At 37.0% G+C, this 20,995-nt stretch overlaps 4 protein-coding genes across 4 annotated transcripts; all 4 read left to right on the top strand.

Annotated features, from left to right (window-relative positions):
* Positions 1–287: 287 nt before the first annotated feature.
* LOC145895228 (uncharacterized) lies at positions 288–1,568 on the top strand. The gene is made up of 2 exons (XM_082983999.1): positions 288–1,132; positions 1,301–1,568. The coding sequence occupies exons 1-2, from the start codon at positions 345–347 to the stop codon at positions 1,389–1,391; spliced, it is 879 nt and encodes a 292-aa protein (XP_082840125.1). The 5' UTR covers positions 288–344; the 3' UTR covers positions 1,392–1,568.
* A 2,133-nt stretch (positions 1,569–3,701) lies between these two features.
* LOC145895808 (uncharacterized) lies at positions 3,702–5,213 on the top strand. Its single transcript, XM_082984591.1, has 7 exons — positions 3,702–3,847; positions 3,941–4,010; positions 4,067–4,106; positions 4,243–4,314; positions 4,558–4,665; positions 4,723–4,862; positions 4,953–5,213. The coding sequence occupies exons 1-7, from the start codon at positions 3,702–3,704 to the stop codon at positions 5,211–5,213; spliced, it is 837 nt and encodes a 278-aa protein (XP_082840717.1).
* A 5,544-nt stretch (positions 5,214–10,757) lies between these two features.
* LOC145895245 (uncharacterized) lies at positions 10,758–11,943 on the top strand. The gene is made up of 2 exons (XM_082984015.1): positions 10,758–11,611; positions 11,781–11,943. The coding sequence occupies exons 1-2, from the start codon at positions 11,103–11,105 to the stop codon at positions 11,869–11,871; spliced, it is 600 nt and encodes a 199-aa protein (XP_082840141.1). The 5' UTR covers positions 10,758–11,102; the 3' UTR covers positions 11,872–11,943.
* Positions 11,944–13,982: 2,039 nt separating this feature from the next.
* On the top strand, positions 13,983–15,359 carry LOC145895807 (uncharacterized). Its single transcript, XM_082984590.1, has 7 exons — positions 13,983–14,128; positions 14,226–14,295; positions 14,352–14,391; positions 14,528–14,599; positions 14,704–14,811; positions 14,869–15,008; positions 15,099–15,359. Exons 1-7 carry the CDS (start codon positions 13,983–13,985, stop codon positions 15,357–15,359), a joined length of 837 nt encoding a protein of 278 aa, XP_082840716.1.
* The last annotated feature ends 5,636 nt before the right edge of the window (positions 15,360–20,995 follow it).

Below are 20,995 nucleotides of genomic sequence, written 5' to 3'. Positions count from 1 at the left end.
CAGATGGAAGGGGATTACTAACAAAGTGAATGTTCGTCGAATGATTGCAAAACAAAAGAACGAAAAGTCTAGTACACGCATTCACAGCACAGACAACGAATTACCCACGCCATAGATTGGGTTAAATTTCACAAATCAAGCAACTGTGGCATTCAAGCACGTCATCACTATTGTATGTAATTACTGAGGCGTGATGACAAAAACACATTTTAGCGAGAACGTAGTTTTGGTACAGCGAAAATGTCGTTTCGTGCCTCAGTAACATTCAGGCCTATGACCGTACGAGTGTTTCACCAACATTTGCCAACGTGTGCAACTGGATATAAAGTTGACCAGCAGATACAATGTCGTGTACTATCGAAGAGGCTACTGAGGAATTTTGTAAAGTAATATCAGAAAATGAAGCTATAGAATTTGCAGAGTTGTGGGATAAGGAGAGTATTGGTGGTCCCATTAAAGAAAAGGTTTCAAAAATGATCGAGAATTTAAAAACGAAAAAGAAACGGCATATTAGTTTCTCTTCGCTAAAGTGGAAGTCGCACGATGTGTCCAATGTGACACCTAACCAACTAGTCCGGCAACTTATTGCTTTATTGAATGACGACTGTTTATACAAACCTGGCATGTGTATTGCTTTGACTATAAGCGAGGAAGAAGATGCAGCCGTTGTGGTACTAAGCCCTGGTAGGCCTGAAATTCTTACCAAGCCAAAGAAGTCTAATGAAAACAGGGGTCTTTGGGATCAACTGTTTTACGAAAGCAGGTGTGCTATTTGGAAAGACGAAGGTCTGGAGAATTATGATGTAGAAGACCTACAAAAAATTCGAGGAAGGTTTAAAGCAAAGTTTCATGACATGTGGTCTCAGCCAATTGTTGACGTCGGCGAGCAATACCGCCACGTTCTGTATGGTTTGGTTTTCGAAATGGCAAAACCGTATTTTCGCAACCATAAAAAACATGACGAAATCAAACACATTCCAACTGCTGCTTGCATTAAGTTCGCCATCGAGGCGGGAGACTGTCAACAATTGGAGAAAGTTTTCGGAGAACGAAATGCTACATTTCATCCCCGACAAGAAAAAGATGACAGATATGAAATGCGACGCGACAACGCCAAAGATATCATAAAATGGTAAATATAGTGATTTTTTGGCACTTGATCTTTTTTCAAGGGAGTTGACCAATCTATGTATTGGACTATATTCCGGTTCCATATATGCATAACACGATATAAATAAACACTAGATTGCAGTTTCAAAATTATTACATGCCAAACGCTAATACAGTCATATTCTTTTAGTGTGTTGACTCCCAAAGAGGACGGAAGCTACAATAGGGAAGAAGTGGACGAAAAAGTTCAAGAAGTCAAGCAGTTTCTCAATGTTGCCTGATAGTTTCTATCAGAAATGATAGTTGTTATGTGCTTATGTTAGGTCCGTAATTGCTAATGGACACTTACTGTAAAGCTTAATAAGTAGCAAGTTTTATGCAAGCTGGAACAAACGACATGGTTTCATATTGTGTTATATGTGTTTCTGTTACATTGTATATTGTATCGCTGTGCCAAGAGTGTGCAAAGTTAATTTGGTTTGCCGTATTACTGTGTTGCGCACATAGATTATCGCTTAAAAACGAGACAGAATCGTTCTGAACTTGAATTTATATTTTTTCTGTACATTTATTTGAAAGACAATCTAAGCTTTCTTGACACATTTGCTCGGAGTGCGTGTGACACGGGCATGGTAACTTTGTGTAAAACTAAACGTACATCTACAACAAACATATTTTCAAAGTACTTCGGTTCTATGTAAACTAAAAATGTAGAAAACTGCACGTAAAGTAGCGGCGACCAAAAATCGTGAACCTTTTTCGCTGTAGCGAATTTGACGCCACACAATGCGCTCGCCCAAAAAAATGCATTGTTTACATAGGAGAAGGCGCCTTTGGCGGGTGATTGGCAGCATTGGTCAAGCGCCCGACCCATATACCAAGAAGAAAACCTGTTCAGTATTCGTGCCCAGGATATCCTGGGTTCAAATCCCGGTGCGGTCAAAAAAATAAAAAAGAGGTGGCGCCTTATATTGCAGATATCTAATAGTTTCAAACATAGGAGAATCCACAAATTACGTTACTTTTACATCATACAAAAATATGTCTCTGTGACGTCACAAACCAAAGGCTTATTTGCAACCACACTATTCTGTACTTCGATAAGAAGGGGGTGGTGCGTAATTTGGTGATTCCAACATTTTTAGTTACAAATCGTATTGCAAAAAAAAATGTTAGTGGTTGATTGTGGCGAATTGATCAAATCATTTATGACGCGAACTCGTAGGCAACGCTACTGCCAGACAAAAAGTGATACTAAGACAGAACATAAATGTGTTGCACAATCAGCTAATTTGGTCGTTCTTTTCTCGGCGATCTTTTGCTGTGAGTGGACAAATCGACAATGCCTAATTGATGGTTTGTGTCTGTCGTGTTTTTTGTAGTTCATGCATCACGTTAGCGAGCATCAATGCTTTGACCACCAGAACACCCTGTCCCAGTAATTGTTTTAATTTCGCTTTCGAACGATTTCGATTGCAACGGCATAAACGTAACTTGACCAGCTGTATATCAGAAACTAGTCGCCGTATCAAGCTACTTGTTACTCCAAAAATGTTTTAAAGTTATGACAATCTGTTATTTTAATTAGTATTATGTTTTATTTTTCCGTGTCACATGAACTTTAAATCTACACCAGTTATCAGTACCCAAACTTTTGGTTTTGGTTGCGAGATGAATGGTCTCTTTACACAACTCGTATAACGCAATAGGTTTATGCGACACTTTTTCTTTCATCGTTCAATTTCTCCGTCTAATATTGGTTGTTGTAATGATGCAGGTTTTGCAGTTCTTTGCGGTTGATCTATTGCTTGTTGTTCAATTAATTAGCTTCAGAATATAAAATCCCGATTTGTTTGTGAAATTTTGTCATTAATCGTCGTGCGTTAATTACGTATTATAAATACATCTATTAACGGGTTTAATTGCAGCATTGAGTTAGATTTACGGCAGCAGTGTTCCTTTCTGCACACGTTTCAATAAACGTCGCTACATGAATAAAACATTCGAAAAGGTGCAGTTTCTGAATCATGTCGGCTGATAATCCGGACGCTATTGCAAACCCTGTGACTGTGGAGTCGTTTGAAAATATTTTTTAAGACAGTCATGATTATTGGTTTGTCGTATGTTTGTGGCCATGCAGTGCACTGCAATGGAGTAGCACACTTCCATGGTTTTACTGCCATGGTTAAATGTAAAGTAACATTTGCCATTAAAAGTGTTATGCGTTGCGTTGACACAAAAATTTTTATTTATTAGATCACAGTGTATACAGAATTCAGATTTAATTTTGCAAAAATTGGATGCAAAATTCAGCAAAACTACGAATGGCAATCATTCCTAAATATCTTACGTTGTTTCTACGTCATTAAACGTGCTTCTAGAAATCCAAAGCATATTCTTATTTAAATACAACACGAACATTTCTCAAGAAACATAATGATTTTCATGGAAATTATAAACCGTTAAAGGTTATTGCTTGTTGATTAAAATGCGGCACGTTTCAGAGTTTTTTAAGCAATGTTACAAAGAAATCGTGTAACAAGGGCATTATTTCAGATCATTGGGCGTGTCAGTGTGTAAAACACGCAACAATGGAAAGAGCTATGCGTTTGCAAGGTTACAAGGTCCCAGGGCGCAAACTTGCCAAAGGATCGTTTCTGTTTGGATCGTTTCTACTTCTGATTGTGGCGATTTGTGCTGCGAGCTTCCTTCACCAAGCTTTCGCCCATTTAAACCGGTAAGATTGATTATGAAAAGAATTGTCCGTTACAACTTGACATTTTTTGTTCATTTAAGTGCAATAAAATTATTTTCACTGCTTTTGTTTTAGTTTAGAAAACCACTTTGAGAACTCAAAACATTCAGTGAAATTGGAGCACGCCATTCACAAAAGATCCGCGGTAATTACGAATTTGATTGCTAATATGTTCAAATAATTGACATAGATACGTTTCAGGAAGAAGATCCACCATCAGTTCCAACATTTACTGGATCAGGTACAAGTCAAGTTTAAATAATTTTAAAAGCTAATTTAATGAAACAGAATCTGTTTAAATTTGTGTCGTTTTTGTGTTGAGAAAGAGTTTTGCATTCAAAATTACTATGCTGATGTACGAACAATATTGATTTTAGTGGGTACAACATACGTTCGCTGGGGACGACGTGACTGCCCAAAAAAGAAAGGCACAAGTTTTATTTACCGAGGTAAATCGCAGCAGGTATTGTGCACAAATTTGACGATTTAGAAAAAAGTTTTCTTTTTTCTAACAACTTCAAAGCAAACCAAACCAAACAAAATTCTTTACCCTGAAGAAGTCTCGCCGGATGGCAGACGAAACGTTGGTTTCCAATAAACACTTTAGAAACTAAGTGCCAGAAGAGCAATTCTGATTAACTAGTATGCCTGGCAACAAAAATAGCAGTACAATTCTTTACATTTTTACGTAGGCTCCGCTGGAGGTCAGTATCATTCACACACTGGTGGTGGGTCTAACTTCTTGTGTCTACATGAAAATGTTTCTTACACAGTCGGACATTATGTAACTGGCGTCCAAGGTTAGTATTAGAGCAGTTTTAAAATTTATGTTCCCTTCATTACATTGGTATTTTTAGGACCAGCTTACATTTATGGAGTTGAATACCTCGATGGTCCAAACAGATATCCACTATTTGATTTATCCTTAATCGAAGAGGGTGCATTGCAATACCAGGGCGTTCCTTGTGCAGTTTGTTTGGTCAAAAGTCCAACCAAGGTTTATAGTAGGAATTCTTTATTTGGACAACGACCTTAACTTTATGTTTACATGATACAAATGGCAACGAATTCTTTCTTTGTTGATTAGTTGATGATTCCAAGTCGGGATACATGCCCACAAGGATGGAATGTGGAATACACAGGCTATATCATGACCAGTGCACACAATGCGAAACAAAGTAATCATTTTATTTGCGTCGATGACCAACCTCAGGCTGTTCCATCCACACAAGGCAATCAGAACGGGGCTCAATTGTTTGTCGTGGAGGCCGACTGTCCTCATAACCTGCCTTGTGAGCCCTATGTTGACGGATGGGAAATTCGTTGTGTTGTTTGCTCGCTTAAATAACCACAATAACAAACGCATTGTGATGCTTCATTTTACACGGATTGCGATACAAAAATATTTCTTAAAGTGAATACAACATATCTGAAATATTTAACATACATGTTACAATATAATATATATTATAATCACAAATAATTGCTGCAATGATTTGTAATTAAAAAAAATTAAAAGAACGTGAATCAAGTTTGTTGCGATATGTTTTAAAACATGTTTTAATAATTTCCAACACTGTTTCACATTTTTCCTGAAAACTTCCTGTGAAATGTTTTATGAGTTGAAATTGACTTTGTGTCAATTGTGTTAAGTTGGTAAAATGGCCTAATGTTGTTAGAGTTGAGATCTCTCAGTACTATAGTTGCACTAATGCACATAAAGTTTGAACAGAAAATACAGGTAATGCACGGCTTTGCAAACACTTTCAAAAACACTCTTAACACTATATTCTTCACATCCAACGATAAAAAGTACTCATACATTGACGAAACAACTGAATAAAACACAGATGAATAATAAATCCCCTGGATAAATGTGTGCAAAGTTAAATGATGTCCAATAAATGCATACGAAGTGGGGTAAAGATCTTACATGCGGTAAAATTACATAAAGTGAAGTTTAAGAATTCCATGCAAGTCAAAAAAAAAATTCTGTTGTGTCCTGGTGAACTACACCAGTGATTTAAAATAGTCCCCCACCTCGATCAAGCGAATGTTATTTAAAATAATTCTTTATTTTTATGGCCACATCAGGGTTTGAAAGGATATCCTGTGAACGAAACCCGAACAGGATTTCTTCTTGGTATACGGGTCAGGCGCTTGACCAATGCTGCCAATCATTATTCGTCTAGCTCCCACGTACGGATATTATTAAAAATATTCCTCTAGCTCCGACAACCGGATGTTACTTGAAATAAACCTCTAGCCCCACCACGTGAATATTGTATAAATAGCCCTCTACCGTCACCACACGGATGTAATTTAAAATAGTCCTCTGGCTCTACCGCATGGATGTTATTTAAGAAATAGGATGTGATTAAAAAAATAAATAAATAATAGTAATCTAGTTATAATCCGCGCCGTGGATTCGTAAAACAAGTTCAACAAATTTTGTAAAACTCTATTTTTGTCACACAGAAAGCAAAACAAATAATTTCCACAATCTCGCTCTCCGTACATGAATGTATATTTCAACAGGATGTTTCACTATACGCAGTATTTAATGTTGTAAATGTCACGATATTTACGTGGAACCCTCAAAGTTGTCGGAACCCCTGAAAATGCTTCCTGAAGCATCAAGGTTCTGCGAAACCTAGGTTGTGTAGCTCTATTTTTGAATAACAGCCGAGTGATGGAGCTAGATAACTATTTTGAATAACATGCATGTGATGGGGCCAAAGAACTATTTTGTATAACTTCCGCTTGGTGGAGCTAGAGATTCATTTCAAATCAGTGCTCTTAAACGTTTTTGGCGGCACGGAACATTTTTGTCATCCAGAAGTAGTTGGATCGAAACCCCTCGCTCTCGGGACATAAATATATATTTCAACAGAATGTTTTAGTGCAATGCTGTACATAATGTTGTTAATGTCATAATTTTATGACTTGCATGAAAGCGTTAAAGTTAACAGAAACGCTGGAAGTGCTTCCAGGATCACCAGCTAAAGCTCCACCACACGGATGTTGTCAGATGAATGCAAACTTCATAACTGGGTTCAACAGCATTTTTTTTCCAAATTAGACGTTTTCAACAATCAGGGATTAAGACGTGACACTTGAAATTCTGCTTTACAACAGTAAAGGCCCTGTCCTGAACATAGACGGCGTTTTGGGTTGAAACCTGGAGTCAAAAATAACAAAATATACATGTTTTTCCTTAACAATGAAAATGTTTTAACTTCACGAAATCAACCTAACCAGCAACACTTACAAAAAGTGAATCTTCAATGTTTGATTTAAGAACTGATGATGTTTAACAAAGCGAAACATGTTTTCCAAAACTAGAAGCGTTGACACAAAGTTGTCATGGTAAAGTTTTTTCCTTAATTTTGCCAATCTATCCAGACTGGACACTTAACCCAACATTTAACTAAGCGATGAATACTTTAAAACTAAGGGAATGTCATAATGACCACAGGTATCAGGATGTTCTGCTTGGAGATGGATCTGTCCTTCCTGGTCTGATATTCTAAATTAAGGAGTAACAAACGACCAACGTCAAGAGTATGAAACTATTTAATTTAATGCTGTTATGTTTATACGTTATGCGATGACGTCAGTAAATCGGTATAACGTGATCACATACTATCACATGCGTGCAGAATTTTTTCAGATTCTACAAAGTAAAAAAACAAGCACAGAAATGTTCGCTGGCAAAAAAAAATGTGACACAGAGAATTGGCATCTGACATTAAAACGTTTTTTTTAACCCGGGGGCATTTCGATCATATTAAATTTAAGCTTCTGATGATCTGTTGTTTGTGCAGAAAATGAATTGCAATGCTGTACATCGCTTAGTCGTAGTGTGCTTCAGACAGCAAGCACCATGGAAATTTGAGCACGACAATATAGCAGTAAATGTACAACACATGCGGTTGCATATATGTACTGCTTAGGGTTTTACATTCCTTATTTGTAAGTTATTCAAACTTTATATTCAACAATATGCGGACCATACATGGAAATGATAGAAATCCCTTCGAAACCAGCAATTGTGTCTGTATGCACTTATTTGCCGTTAAAAGGTCCCCTAGACGGGACAGTGGTTTCGATGTGCTGCAACGACTTCACCCAACTTCTTGAGACCTGCTCCGAGCCTTTTATTGACTGAGAAGCGGTAGCTCTCTTGTGAAAACGGGCAGATTGCAACCTGGGTCGCGAAAAATATAATGTAAAAAGTATGTTGGTTCCCAAGATTACGAGCGACTTGCTGTTAATGAATAAGTAATTCATTGTGTACTTAAAGTGGCTATCCGAATGTTCGCGGGAAACGTAACAACCAAGAAATGCTGTTTTTACAATCTGTCTATTTTTATTAATCTCACAAGGATTCGAAACCATCGGGTAATCAATATTCTTGATTCGATGTGATAACACAAATCAACAAAGTTCTGCAAGATGTTTAAACATCACACACACCTGATGCTAGCGACTATATTTGATTATAAGTGATGGAAATTACAGGGTAGTTATCATGACATCATGCTTGCATTTTTGTGAAAGTAAATTCCTTTGGTCAAGTATCAAAGTTTGTCAAAGGTGAAGATGTTGGGAAAAGGGCGTTCTCAGTGCACAAATAAGGCAAAGTTTCAATGATTGCACCAAGACGCATTTAATTAAATGAATTGTAATGTTTATGAAGTGAGTGTACCACATATTAAATTAAGTTAGAATATATTAATTTGAGTTAAAGTTTATTTCAGATTAGCACATAAAATTGCAAAATTTGTAAGTTTGAATAAATAATGCCCTAAACAAGCTTCATCGTCAGTTTGAAAAAAGTATACGCCATTTCCTCACAAAGCATTTGGTGACCTAAGAGTATACAATACGCGAAAACTTGTTCAATCAATCATGAAATACACATTAAATGTAAGTTCAATACAAATTAATAGCTCAAAAGTTTAATGCATAATATAAAGTTTTGGCGGCAAAACTTTAGATTTGATGTGACACCACCACAAGTATCTCATTGAAAACTTTCTAGGATTTTGCAAAACCATAATAGGCATTACATTCTTCGGATAGTCTTGATTACAACTGCAACGAATAAGAAAGAAAAAACCTGTAAGTTTTTAAATTAATTTAATCTGCAAGTCATACGATGTGTCGAATACCATTAAACCTAAGTGGTCCGACCAATGCACATATGACGAAACTAACATCAATCAATGGCAAAATGCCAACGGGAATGATATTTTTTTTGGATAATGTCCCCCAACGAGAACAGAAGCTTCCAAAGATATCAAGTAGAAAACAACGACAAGGAAATCACGAAGGTTTTAGATGTTGCCCAGTAATGAGGTTATGTTGGTCAGTAATTTTATCTAAAATGTCACTAAAGTAGTTATGCAATAAGTCCGTGATTGCTGTAAGGCGGGTTTTATCATAAACTTTCTGCCGAGTCTACCAAGCATAATTTTGTAAGTTTTAAAGCTTTTCTCGTAAGGGAAACTAATTATTTGATCGAGCACATTGTGACTCCACCACTTGTGCTTTCTGTCATTTGAAATATAAAACTTTTTGTGTATTCAGTCGCTCGTAGTTTTGAGCTAAAGACTTTTCAAAAGTGTAAGCGACACATATAGATTTATGAAAAGGGAAGGAAATAAAAAACAACACAGAAATTTTATTAGACCAAGGGATCTATTCTAGAGGATACACATTCAATTCTAACAGGATTAAAAAATGTAGCGATTTAAAATGGAATCCCAGGAAATCGTTTGTTGCATGAACTTTTTCTTTGGTATATGTTCATCATCTGTCAGTATTCCGTAGTTGGATTAATTCATTAACTTGCTGCTAATTGTTAGAACACTTTTAGGCATTGTTTTTCAGGATCAAAAAATAACTTTATCACCTTTCTATAATCGATGAATATTCCTTTTCACCTGCTCTTTTTTGAGAACCACGTTAGACTATGCGTATGCACACATTCAGCCTCTATATCCCTTAGGCCTACAGCGTATCTTCTATTTCATTCTGGGACTTCATGCGCGTGCTACTTTCCTGGAAGAGACAAGCTGTAAAGGATGATCAGATACGGTTTGGTCGGCCCTCTGGTCTGTTGATCAAAGAAAAACGATTCCCGGTGATTTTGCTATCACCCAATTCGATATCAAATTAAGCACTGGTTTCTGGAGGCATGCTAGGGTATAACCCAAAGCATATTGATCTGAACAAAGATCATGGATATATGGGTATACCGACACAACTGTTGCGTGTTTGTTACTGTCAAACGCAAGACTGTTACATGACCCTTACGTACGAGACTTCCCGACAAAATCGCCTTGGTACTATTTGCGTGACTGCAGATTCGGGCGCTTAGCGGGAAATAACGTGGTAGACTTCGACAACAGCAAAATTAACGAACGGTTTACGCAACCATGCGGCCCAAGAACTAGTCGAGCGGTTGGTATACTGTTACTGCATAAATGTTGCACTAGTTGGATTTTGTGTCAATAAAAGTTCTGGAATTTAATGCAAAACTTCAATTTAAATACGTCAGTAGACAGAGTTAACCATTTTTTGCTTTCAACCAAGATGAAAATAGGCAGATGGAAAGGGATTGCTAACAAAGTGAATGTTCGTCGAATGATTGCAAAACAAAAGAACGAAAAGTCTAGTACACGCATTCACAGCACAGACAATGGATTACCCACCCCATAGATTGGGTTAAATTTCACAAATCACGCAACTGTGGCATTCAAACACGTCATCACTATTGTGTGTAATTACTGAGGCGTGATGACAAAAACACATTTTAGCGAGAACGTAGTTTTGGTGAAGCGAAAATGTCGTTTCGTACCTTAGTAACATTCAGGCCTATGACCGTACGAGTGTTTCACCAACATTTGCCGGAGAGTGCAACTGGATATAAAGTTGACCAGCAGATACAATGTCGTGTACTATCAAAGAGGCTACTGACGAATTTTGTAAAGTAATATCAGAAAATGAAGCTATAGAATTTGCAGAGTTGTGGGATAAGGAGAGTATTGGGGGTCCCATTAAAGAAAAGGTTTTAAAAATGATCGAGAATTTAAAAACGAAAAAGAAACGGCATATTAGTTTCTCTTCGCTTAAGTGGAAGTCGCACGATGTGTCCAATGTGACACCTAACCAACTAATCCGGCAACTCATTGCTTTATTGAATGACGACTGTTTATAAAAACCTGGCATGTGTATTGCTTTGACTATAAGCGAGGTAGAAGATGCAGCCGTTGTGGTACTAAGCCCTGGTAGGCCTGAAATTCTTACCAAGCCAAAGAAGTCTAATGAAAACAGGGGTGTTTGGGATCAACTGTTTTACGAAAGCAGGTGTGCTTTTTGGAAAGACGAAGGTCTGGAGAATTATGATGTAGAAGACCTACAAAAAATTCGAGGAACGTTTAAAGCAAAGTTTCTTGACATGTGGTCTCAGCCAATTGTTGAGGTCGGCAAGCAATACCGCCACGTTCTGTATGGTTTGGTTTTCGAAATGGCAAAACCGTATTTTCGCAACCATAAAAAACATGACGAAATCAAACACATTCCAACTGCTGCTTGCATTAAGTTCGCCATCGAGGCGGGAGACTGTCAACAATTGGAGAAAGTTTTCGGAGAACGAAATGCTACATTTCATCCCCGACAAGAAAAAGATTACAGATATGAAATGCGACGCGACAACGCCAAAGATATCATAAAATGGTAAAAATAGTGATTTTTTGTCACTTGATCTTTTTTCAAGGGAGTTGACCAATCTATGTATTTAACTATATTCCGGTTCCATGTATGCATAACACGATATAAATAAACACTAGATTGCAGTTTCATAAATTATTACATGTCAAACGCTAATACAGTCATATTCTTTTAGTGTGTTGACTCCCAAAGAGGACGGAAGCTACAATAGGGAAGAAGTGGACGAAAAGGTTCAAGAAGTCAAGCAGTTTCTCAATGTTGCCTGATAGTTTCTATCAGAAATGATAGTTGTTATGTGCTTATGTTAGGTCCGTAATTGCTAATGTACACTTACTGTATAGCCTAATAAGTAGCAAGTTTTGTGCAAGCTGGAATAAACGACATGGTTTCATACTGTGTTATATGTGTTCGTGTTACATTGTATATTGTATCGCTGTGCCAAAAGTGTGTAAAGTAAATTTGGTTTGACGTATTACTGTGTTGGGCAAATAGATTATCTCTCAAAAACGAGACTTGAAATAACATTTTGTCTGTACATTTATTTGAAAGACAATCTAAGCTTTCTTGACACGTTTGCTCAGAATGCGTGTGACACGGTCAAGGCAACTTTGTGTACATCTACAACAAACATATTACAGATTTTCGGTTCTATGTCAACTAAAAAATGTAGACAACTGCACGAAAAGTATCGGCGACCAAAAATCGTGAACCTTTTTCGCTGCAGCGCATTTGACACAACACAAGGCGCTCGCGTAAAACATGCATTGTTTACATAGGAGAAGGCGCCTTATATTGCAGATATCGAATAGTTTCAAACATAGGGAAAATCCACAAATTACGTTTCTTTTACATCATACAAAAATATGTCACTGTGACGTAACAAACCAAAGGCTTATTTGAAATGTTTATTGAAACAAAAATATTCTGTACTTCGATAAGAAGGGGATGGTGCGTAATTTGGTGATTCAAACCTTTTTAGTTACAAATTATATTGCAAAAATAACGTTAGTGGTTGATTGTGGCGAATTGATCAAATCATTTATGACGCGAACTCGTAGTCAACGCTACTGCCAGACAAAATGTGGTACTATGACAGAATATAAATGTGTTGCACAATCAGCTAATTTGGTCGTTCTTTTCTCGGCGATCTTTTGCTGTGAGTGGTCAAATTGACAATGCCTAATTGATGGTTTGTGTCTGTCGTGTCAGAACACCCTGTCCCAGAAACTGTTTTAATCACGCTTTCGAACGATTTCGTTTCCAACGGCATAAACCTTACTTGATCAGCTGTATATCATGAACTAGTCGCCGTATCAAGCTACTTGTTATTCCAAAAATGTTTCAAAGTTATGACCATATCTTAGTTAATTATTGTTATGTTTTATTTTTCCGTGTCACATGAACTTTAAATCTACACCAGTTATCAGTACCCAAACTTTTGGTTTTGGTTGCGAGATGAATGGTCTCTTTACACAACTCGTATAACGCAATAGGTTTATGCGACACTTTTTATTACATCAGTTAAATTTCTCTGTCTAATATTGGTTGTTGCAATGATGCAGGTTTTGCAGTTCTTTGCGGTTGATCTATTGCTTGTTGTTCAATTAATTAGCTTCAGAATATAAAATCCAAATTTGTTTGTGAAATTTTGTCATTAATCGTCGTGCGTTAATTACGTATTATACATACATCTATTAACGGGTTTAATTGTAGCATTGAGTTAGATTTACGGCAGTGTTCCTTTCTGCACACGTTTCAATAAACGTCGCTACATGAATAAATCGAAAAGGTGCCGTTTCTGAATCATGCCGGCTGATAATCAGGACGCTATTGCAAACCCTGTGACTGCGGAGTCGTTTGAATACATTTTTTAAGACAGTCATGATTATTGGTTTGTCGTATGTTTGTGGCCATGCGCTGCGCTGCAATGGAATAGCACACTTCCATGGTTTCACCACCATGGTTAAATGTAAAGTAACATTTGCTTCCATTAAAAGTGTTAATCGTTGCGCTGACACAATTTTTTTTCTTTTGTGCACAGTCTAACAGAATTCAGATTTAATTTTGCAAAAGTTGGATGCAAAGTTTAGCAAAACTACGAATGACAATCATTCCTAAATATCTTACGTTGTTTGTACGTCATTAAAACGTGATTCTAGAAATTCAAAGCATATTCTTATTTAAATACAACACGAACATTTCTCAAGAAACATAATGATTTTCATGGAAATGATAATCCGTTAAAGGTTATTGCTTGTTGATTAAAATGCGGCACGATTCAGAGTTTTTTAAGCAATGTTACAAAGAAATCGTGCAACAAGGGCATTATTTCAGATCATGGGTAGTTTGGGCGTGTCAGTGTGTGAAATACGCAACAATGGAAAGAGCTATGCGTTTGCAAAGTTACAAGGTCCCAGGGCGCAAACTTGCCAAAGGATCGTTTCTGTTTGGATCGTTTCTTCTTCTGATTGTGGCGATTTGTGCTGCGAGCTTCCTCCACCAAGCTTTCGCCCATTTAAACCGGTAAGATTGATTATCCAATGAATTGTGCGTTACAACTTTCCTTGACATTTTTTGTTTATTCAAGTGCAATAAAATAGTTTCACTGTTTTTGTTTTAGTTTAGAAAACCACTTTAAGAACTCAAAACATTCAGTAAAGTTGGAGCACGCCATTCACAAAAGATCCGCGGTAACTACGAATTTGAGTGCTAATATTATCAAATAATTGACTTAGATACGTTTCAGGAAGAAGATCCACCATCAGTTCCAACATTTACTGGATCAAGTACAAGCGAAGTTTAAATAATTTTAAAAATTAATTTAGTGACACAGAATCAGTTTAAATTTGTGCCGTTTTTGTGTTGAGAAAGAGTTTCGCATTCAAACTTACTATGCTGATGTACGAACAATATTGATTTTAGTGGGTACAACATACGTTCGCTGGGGACGACGTGACTGCCCAAAAAAGGAAGGCACAAGTTTTATTTACCGAGGTAAATCGCAGCAGGTATTGTGTACAAATTTGACGATTTAGAAAAAAGTTTTCGGCCAACAACTTCAAAGCAAACCGAACAAAATTCTTTACATTTTTACGTAGGCTCCGCTGGAGGTCAGTATCATTCACACACTGGTGGTGGGTCTAATTTCTTGTGTCTACATGAAAATGTTTCTTACACAGTCGGACATTATGTAACTGGCGTCCAAGGTTAGTATTAGAGCAGTTTTAAAATTCATGTTCCCTTGATTACATTCGTATTTTTAGGACCAGCTCACATTTATGGAGTTGAATACCTCGATGGTCCAAACAGATATTCACTATTTGATTTATCCTTAATCGAGGAGGGTGCATTGCAATACCAGGGCGTTCCCTGTGCAGTTTGTTTGGTCAAAAGTCCAACCAAGGTATATAGTAGGATTTCTTTATTTGGAAAATGACATTAACTTTATGTTTACATGGTCTGAATGGCACCGAATTCTTTCTTTGTTGATTAGTTAATGATTCCAAGTCGAGATACATGTCCACAAGGATGGAATGTGGAATACACAGGCTATATAATGACCAATGCATACAATGCGAAGCAAACTAATCATTTTATTTGCGTCGATGACCAACCCCAGGCTGTTCCATCGACACAAGGCAATCAGAACGGGGCTCATTTGTTTGTCGTGGAGGCCGACTGTCCTCACAACCTGCCTTGTGAGCCTTATGTTGACGGATGGGAAGTTCGTTGTGTTGTGTGTTCTCTTAAATAACTGCAATAATTGACTCTTACAAACGCATTGTTATGCTTCATTTTACATGGATTGCGATGTAAAAATATTGGTTGAAGCAAATACAACATATTTGAAATTTTTAACATGCATTGTACAATATAATACATACTATAATCACAAATTATTGCTGTGATGATTTGTAATTAAAAAAAAAATAAAAAAACGTAAATCAAGTTTGTTGCGCTATGCGTTACAATTCGCAGATCGAAAACATGTTTCAATAATTCCCATCACTTTGTCACATTTTTTCCTGAAAACTTCCTGTGAAATGTTTTATGAGTTGAAATTGACTTTGTGTCAATTATGTTAAGTTGTCAAAATGGCCTTATGTTGTTAGAGTTGCGACCTCTTAGTATAGTTGCACTATAATGTACATCAAGTTCGAACAGAAGATTTAAAAAATACTCTTGACACCATATTCTTCACGTCCAAAGATAAATAGTACCTAGACATTGACGAAACAACTGAACAGAACACAGTTGAAAAATAAATCCCCTAAATGTGTGTAAAGCCAAGTGATGTCCAAGAAATGCATACGAAGTGGGGTAAAGAACTTATATGAGGTAAAAATACATAAAGTGAAGTTTAAGGATTCCATGCAAGTCAAAAACAAATTCTGTTGTGTCCTAGTGTACTACAAGACCAGTGATTTGAAATAATCCCACAGCTCGATCAAGCGAATGTTATTTAAAATAGTCCTTCTTTTTTATGACCACATCGGTGTTTGAACTCAGGATATCTTGCGCATGAAACCCGATCAGGATTTCTTCTTGGTATACGGGTCGGCCGCTTGACCAATGCTGCAAATCACTCGCCCAATAGTCATCTTTCTTACTAACACGGATAATATTAAAACTAGTCCTCTAGCTCCACCACCCGGATGTTACTTAAAATAAACCTCTGGCTCTACCGCATGGAGGGTATTAAAAATAGTCGCCTATAGCAACATCACGCAGATGTTTGATAAAATAGTAATCTAGTTATAATCAGCGCCATGGATCCGTCAAAGAAGTTCAGCAAATTTTGTGAAAATTTTTTGTCACACAGAAAGCAAAACATGTATATTTCACAATCTCGCTCTCCGTACATGAATGTATATTTCAACAGGATGTTTCACTATACGCAGTATTTAATGTAGTAAATGTCACGATATTTACGTGGTACCCTCAAAGTTGTCGGAACCCTTGGAAACGCTCCCTGAAGCATCAAGGTTCTGCGAAACCTAGGTTGTGTAGCTCTATTTTAAATAACAGCCGTGTGATGGAGCTAGATCACTATTTTTAATAACATGCATGTGGTGGGCCCAAAGAACTATTTTGCATAACTTCCGCTTGGTGGAGCTGGAGATTCATTTTGAATCAGTGTTCTTAAACGTTTTTGGCGGCACGGAACATTTTTGTCATCCAGAAGTAGTTCTGTAAAAATGCGAGTCCCCTCGCTCTCGGGACATAAATATATATTTCAACAGAATGTTTTAGTGCAACGCAGTATATAATGTTGTTAATGTCATCATTTTATGACTTGCTTGAAAGCGTTAAATTGACAGAAACGCTGGAAGTGCTTCCAGGATCAGTAGCTAAAGCTCCACCACACGGATGTTGTCAGATGAATGCAAATTTCATAATTGGGTTCAACAGCATTTTTTTCGAAATTACACGTTTTCAACAATCAGGGATTAAGACGTAACACTTGAAATTCTGCTATAAAACAGTAGAGGCCCTGCCCTGAACATAGACGGCGTTTTGGGTTGAAACGTGGAGTCAAAAATAACAAAATATACATGTTTTTCCTTAACAATGAAAATGTATTAACTTCACGAAATCAACCTAACCAGCAACACTTAGGCGTGACAAAAGTGAAACTTCAATGTTTGATTTAAGAACTGATTGTGTTTAACAAAGCGAAACATGTTTCCCAAAACTAAAAGCGTTGACACAAAGTTGTCATGGTAATGTTTTTTCCTTAAATTTGCAAATCCATCCAGACTGGACACTTAACCCAACATTTAACTAAGCGATGAATACTTTAAAACTAAGGGAATGTCATAATGACCACAGGTATCAGGATGTTCTGCGTGGAGATGGATCTGTCCTTGCTGGTCTGATATTCTAAATTAGGGAGTAACAAACGACCAACGTCAAGAGTATGAAACTATTTTATTTAATGCTGTTATGTTTATACGTTAGGCGATGACGTCAGTAAATCGCTAAAACGTGATCACATTACTATCACATGCGTGCAGAATTTTTTCAGATTCTACAAAGTGATGAAAATCTAAAAAAACAAGCACAGAAATGTTCATTGGCAAAAAAAATGTGACGCAGAGAATTGGCATCTGACATTAAAACGTTTTTTTTTAACCCGGGCGCATTTCGATCATATTAAATTTAAGCTTCGGATGATCTGTTGCTTGTGCAGAAAATGAATTGCACTGCTGTACATCGCTTAGGCGTAGTGTACTTCAGACAGCAAACGCCATGATGCTAATATATTTGTGAATATTGTACTAATATTGCTTAATACAGTCAGTTAAAAAGATCAGTCTATTTTAAATATGTGTGAATATTAAACTACACAGTATCGCGTGTGTGACGTCACAATAGCCTTTTTTCCGTTTTCTCTCAGGGTCCGCGGAGGACATTGTATTTTAGTCGGTGAATGATGAAATGTAATCAAATGAAAGCAAGAAAGGAGAAAGGAATTTGCAGCCCCACGTTGCGCAAAAAGTGTTCGATGTACACTATTTATAATTCATTGGCTGTGGAAATTTGAGCACGACAATATAGCAGTAAATGTACAAAACATGCGGTTGCATAAATGTACTGCATAAGGTTTTACATTCTTTATTTGTAAGTTATTCAAACTTTATATTCAATAATATACGAACCATACCTGGAAATAATAGAAATCCCTTCATTCGAAACCAGCAATTGTGTCTGTATGCACTTATTTGCCGTCAAAAGGTCCCCTAGACGGGACAGTGGTTTCGATGTGCTGCAACGACTTCACCCAACTTCTTGAGACTGCTCCGAGCCTTTTATTGACTGAGAAGCGGTAGCTCTCTTGTGAAAACGGGCAAATTGCAACCTGGGTCGCGAAAAATATAATGTAAAAAGTATGTTGGTTCCCAAGATTACGATCGACTTGCTGTTAATGAACAAGTAATTCATTGTGTACTTAAAGTGGCTATCCGAATGTTCGCGGGAAACGTAACAACCAACAAATGCTGTTTTTTCAATCTGTCTATATTTATTAATCTCATAAGGATTCGAAACCATCGGGTAATCAATATTCTTGATTCGATGTGATAACACAAATCAACAAAGTTCTGCAAGATGTTTAAACATCACATACACCTGCTGCTAGAGATTATATATTTGATAATAAGTGATGGAAATTACAGGGTAGTTATCATGACATCATGCTTGCACTTTTGTAAATGTAAATTATTTCGGTCAAGTACCAAAGTTTGTCAAAGGTGAAGATTTTAGGAAAGGGGCGTTCTCAGCGCACATATAAGGCAAAGTTTCGCATTTCATTAAATGAATTGTAATGTTTATGAAGTGAGTTTACCACATATTAAGTTAAGTTAGAATATATTAAGTTGAGTTAATTTTTTTTCAGATTAGCTCAAAAAATTGCAATTTTTATAAAGCACGCTTTGTCGTCAATTTGAAAGAAGTATACGCCATTTCCTCACATAATGTTAGATAACCCAAGAGTATATATTACGCGAAAACTTGTTCAATTAACCATGAAATACACATTTAATGTAAGTTCAATACAAATTGATAGCGCAAAAGTTTAATGCATAATATAAAGTTTTGGCGGCAGAACTTTAGATTTTATGTGACACCACCACAACCATCTCATTGAAAACTTTTAAGGATTTTGCAAAACCATGATAGGCACTACCGTCTTCGGATAGTCTTGATTACAATTACAACGAATAAGAAAGAAAAAGCCTGTAAGTTTCTCCAAGTTAATCTGCAAGTCATACGATGTGTCGAATACCATTAAACCTAAGTGGTCCGACCAATGCACATATGACGAAACTAACATCAATCATTGGCAAAATGCCAACGGGGATGATATTTTTTTTTTGATAATGTCCCCCAACGAGAACAGAAGCTTCCAAAGAGATCAAGTAGAAAACAACGACAAGGAAATCACCAACGTTTTAGATGTTGCCCAGTAATGAGTTTATGTTGGTCAGTAATTTTATCTAAAATGTCACCAAAGTAGATATGTAATAAAAGTACGTGAAAGCTGAAAAGAATGAACAGAAACGGTTTGGTCCACTGCCCTCTGGTCTGTTGGTTAAATAGAAACGATTTCCGGTGATTTTGTTGTCACCCGATTCGATATCAAAGTAACCACTGGCTTCTGGAGGCATGCCAGGGTATAACCGAGCATATTAATCTAAACAAAAATCATGGATATACCAACACAACTGTTGTGTGTTTGTTACTGTCAAACGCAAGGCTCTTACATCAGCCTTACGTATGAGACATCTCGCCAAAATCGCCTTTGTACTATCTGCGTGGCTGCTGATTCGGACGCTTGGTGAAAATATTCGCGTGGTAGACTTCGACAACAGCAGAATTAACGAACGGTTTCAACGCAACCATGCAGTCCAACAACTATTCGAGCGGTTAGTATACTGTTACTACATGAACGTTGCAATAGTTGGATTTTATGTCAATGAAAGTTCTGGAATTTAATGTCAAACTTCAATTTAAATACGTCATTAGACAGAGTTAACCATTTGCTTTCCACCAAGATGGACATATGGATGGGGATTACTAAAAAGTGAATTTTCTTCTTATGATTGCGAAACAATAGAATGAAAAGTACACGCATTCACAGCATAGACAATGGAATACCCACGCCATAGATTGGGTTACATTTCACAAATCACGCAACTGTGGCATGCAAGCGCGTCTTCACTGTTGTGTGTAATTACTGAGGCGTGATGATAAAAACAGATTTTAGCGAGAACGTAGTTTTGGTGAAGCGAAAATGTCGTTTCGTGCCTCAGTAAAATTCAGGCCTGTCACCGTACATCACGTGTTTTACCAACATTTGCCAACGTGTGCAATTGGATTTGGAGTTGACCAAAAGATACAATGTCGTGTACTATCGAAGAGGCTACTGAGGAATTTTGTAAAGTAATATCAGAAAATGATGCTATACAATTTGCAGAGTTGTGGGTTAAGGAGGCCCCATTAAAGAAAAGGTTTTAAAAATCATCGAGAATTTAAAAACGAAAAAGAAACGGCATATTAGCTTCTCCTCGCTTAAGTGCAAGTCGCACGATGTGTCCAATGTGACACCTAACCAAATAATCCGTCAACTCATTGCTTTATTGAACGACGATTCTTTGTACAAACCTGGCATATGTATTGCTTTGACTATAAACGAGGAAGAAGATGCAGCCGTTGTGGTACTAAGCCCTGGTAGGCCTGAAATTCTTACCAAGCCAAAGAAGTCTAATGAAGCAGGGGTCTTTGGGATCAACTGTTTTACGAAAGCAGGTGCGCTTTTTGGAAAAACGAAGGTCTTGAGAATTATGATGTGGAAGACCTACAAAAAATTCGAGGAACGTTTAAAGC

Source organism: Ascidia mentula, chromosome 3 (assembly GCF_947561715.1).
Source record: "Ascidia mentula chromosome 3, kaAscMent1.1, whole genome shotgun sequence".
Taxonomy (NCBI): domain Eukaryota; kingdom Metazoa; phylum Chordata; class Ascidiacea; order Phlebobranchia; family Ascidiidae; genus Ascidia; species Ascidia mentula.
This window is presented reverse-complemented; position numbering and strand designations above follow the sequence as displayed.

Excerpts from the sequence above, each read along its gene's own strand:
- LOC145895808 (XM_082984591.1), top strand. The coding sequence starts at position 3,702 with ATGGAAAGAGCTATGCGTTTGCAAGGTTACAAGGTCCCAGGGCGCAAA. Across the intron at positions 4,315-4,557 it reads CACAAGTTTTATTTACCGAG|GCTCCGCTGGAGGTCAGTAT; the intron begins GTAAATCGCAGC and ends ATTTTTACGTAG. Across the intron at positions 4,666-4,722 it reads TTATGTAACTGGCGTCCAAG|GACCAGCTTACATTTATGGA; the intron begins GTTAGTATTAGA and ends TGGTATTTTTAG.
- LOC145895228 (XM_082983999.1), top strand. The coding sequence starts at position 345 with ATGTCGTGTACTATCGAAGAGGCTACTGAGGAATTTTGTAAAGTAATA. Across the intron at positions 1,133-1,300 it reads GCCAAAGATATCATAAAATG|TGTGTTGACTCCCAAAGAGG; the intron begins GTAAATATAGTG and ends ATATTCTTTTAG.
- LOC145895807 (XM_082984590.1), top strand. The coding sequence starts at position 13,983 with ATGGAAAGAGCTATGCGTTTGCAAAGTTACAAGGTCCCAGGGCGCAAA. Across the intron at positions 14,129-14,225 it reads GCTTTCGCCCATTTAAACCG|TTTAGAAAACCACTTTAAGA; the intron begins GTAAGATTGATT and ends TTTTTGTTTTAG. Across the intron at positions 14,392-14,527 it reads TCCAACATTTACTGGATCAA|TGGGTACAACATACGTTCGC; the intron begins GTACAAGCGAAG and ends TATTGATTTTAG.
- LOC145895245 (XM_082984015.1), top strand. The coding sequence starts at position 11,103 with ATGTGTATTGCTTTGACTATAAGCGAGGTAGAAGATGCAGCCGTTGTG. Across the intron at positions 11,612-11,780 it reads GCCAAAGATATCATAAAATG|TGTGTTGACTCCCAAAGAGG; the intron begins GTAAAAATAGTG and ends ATATTCTTTTAG.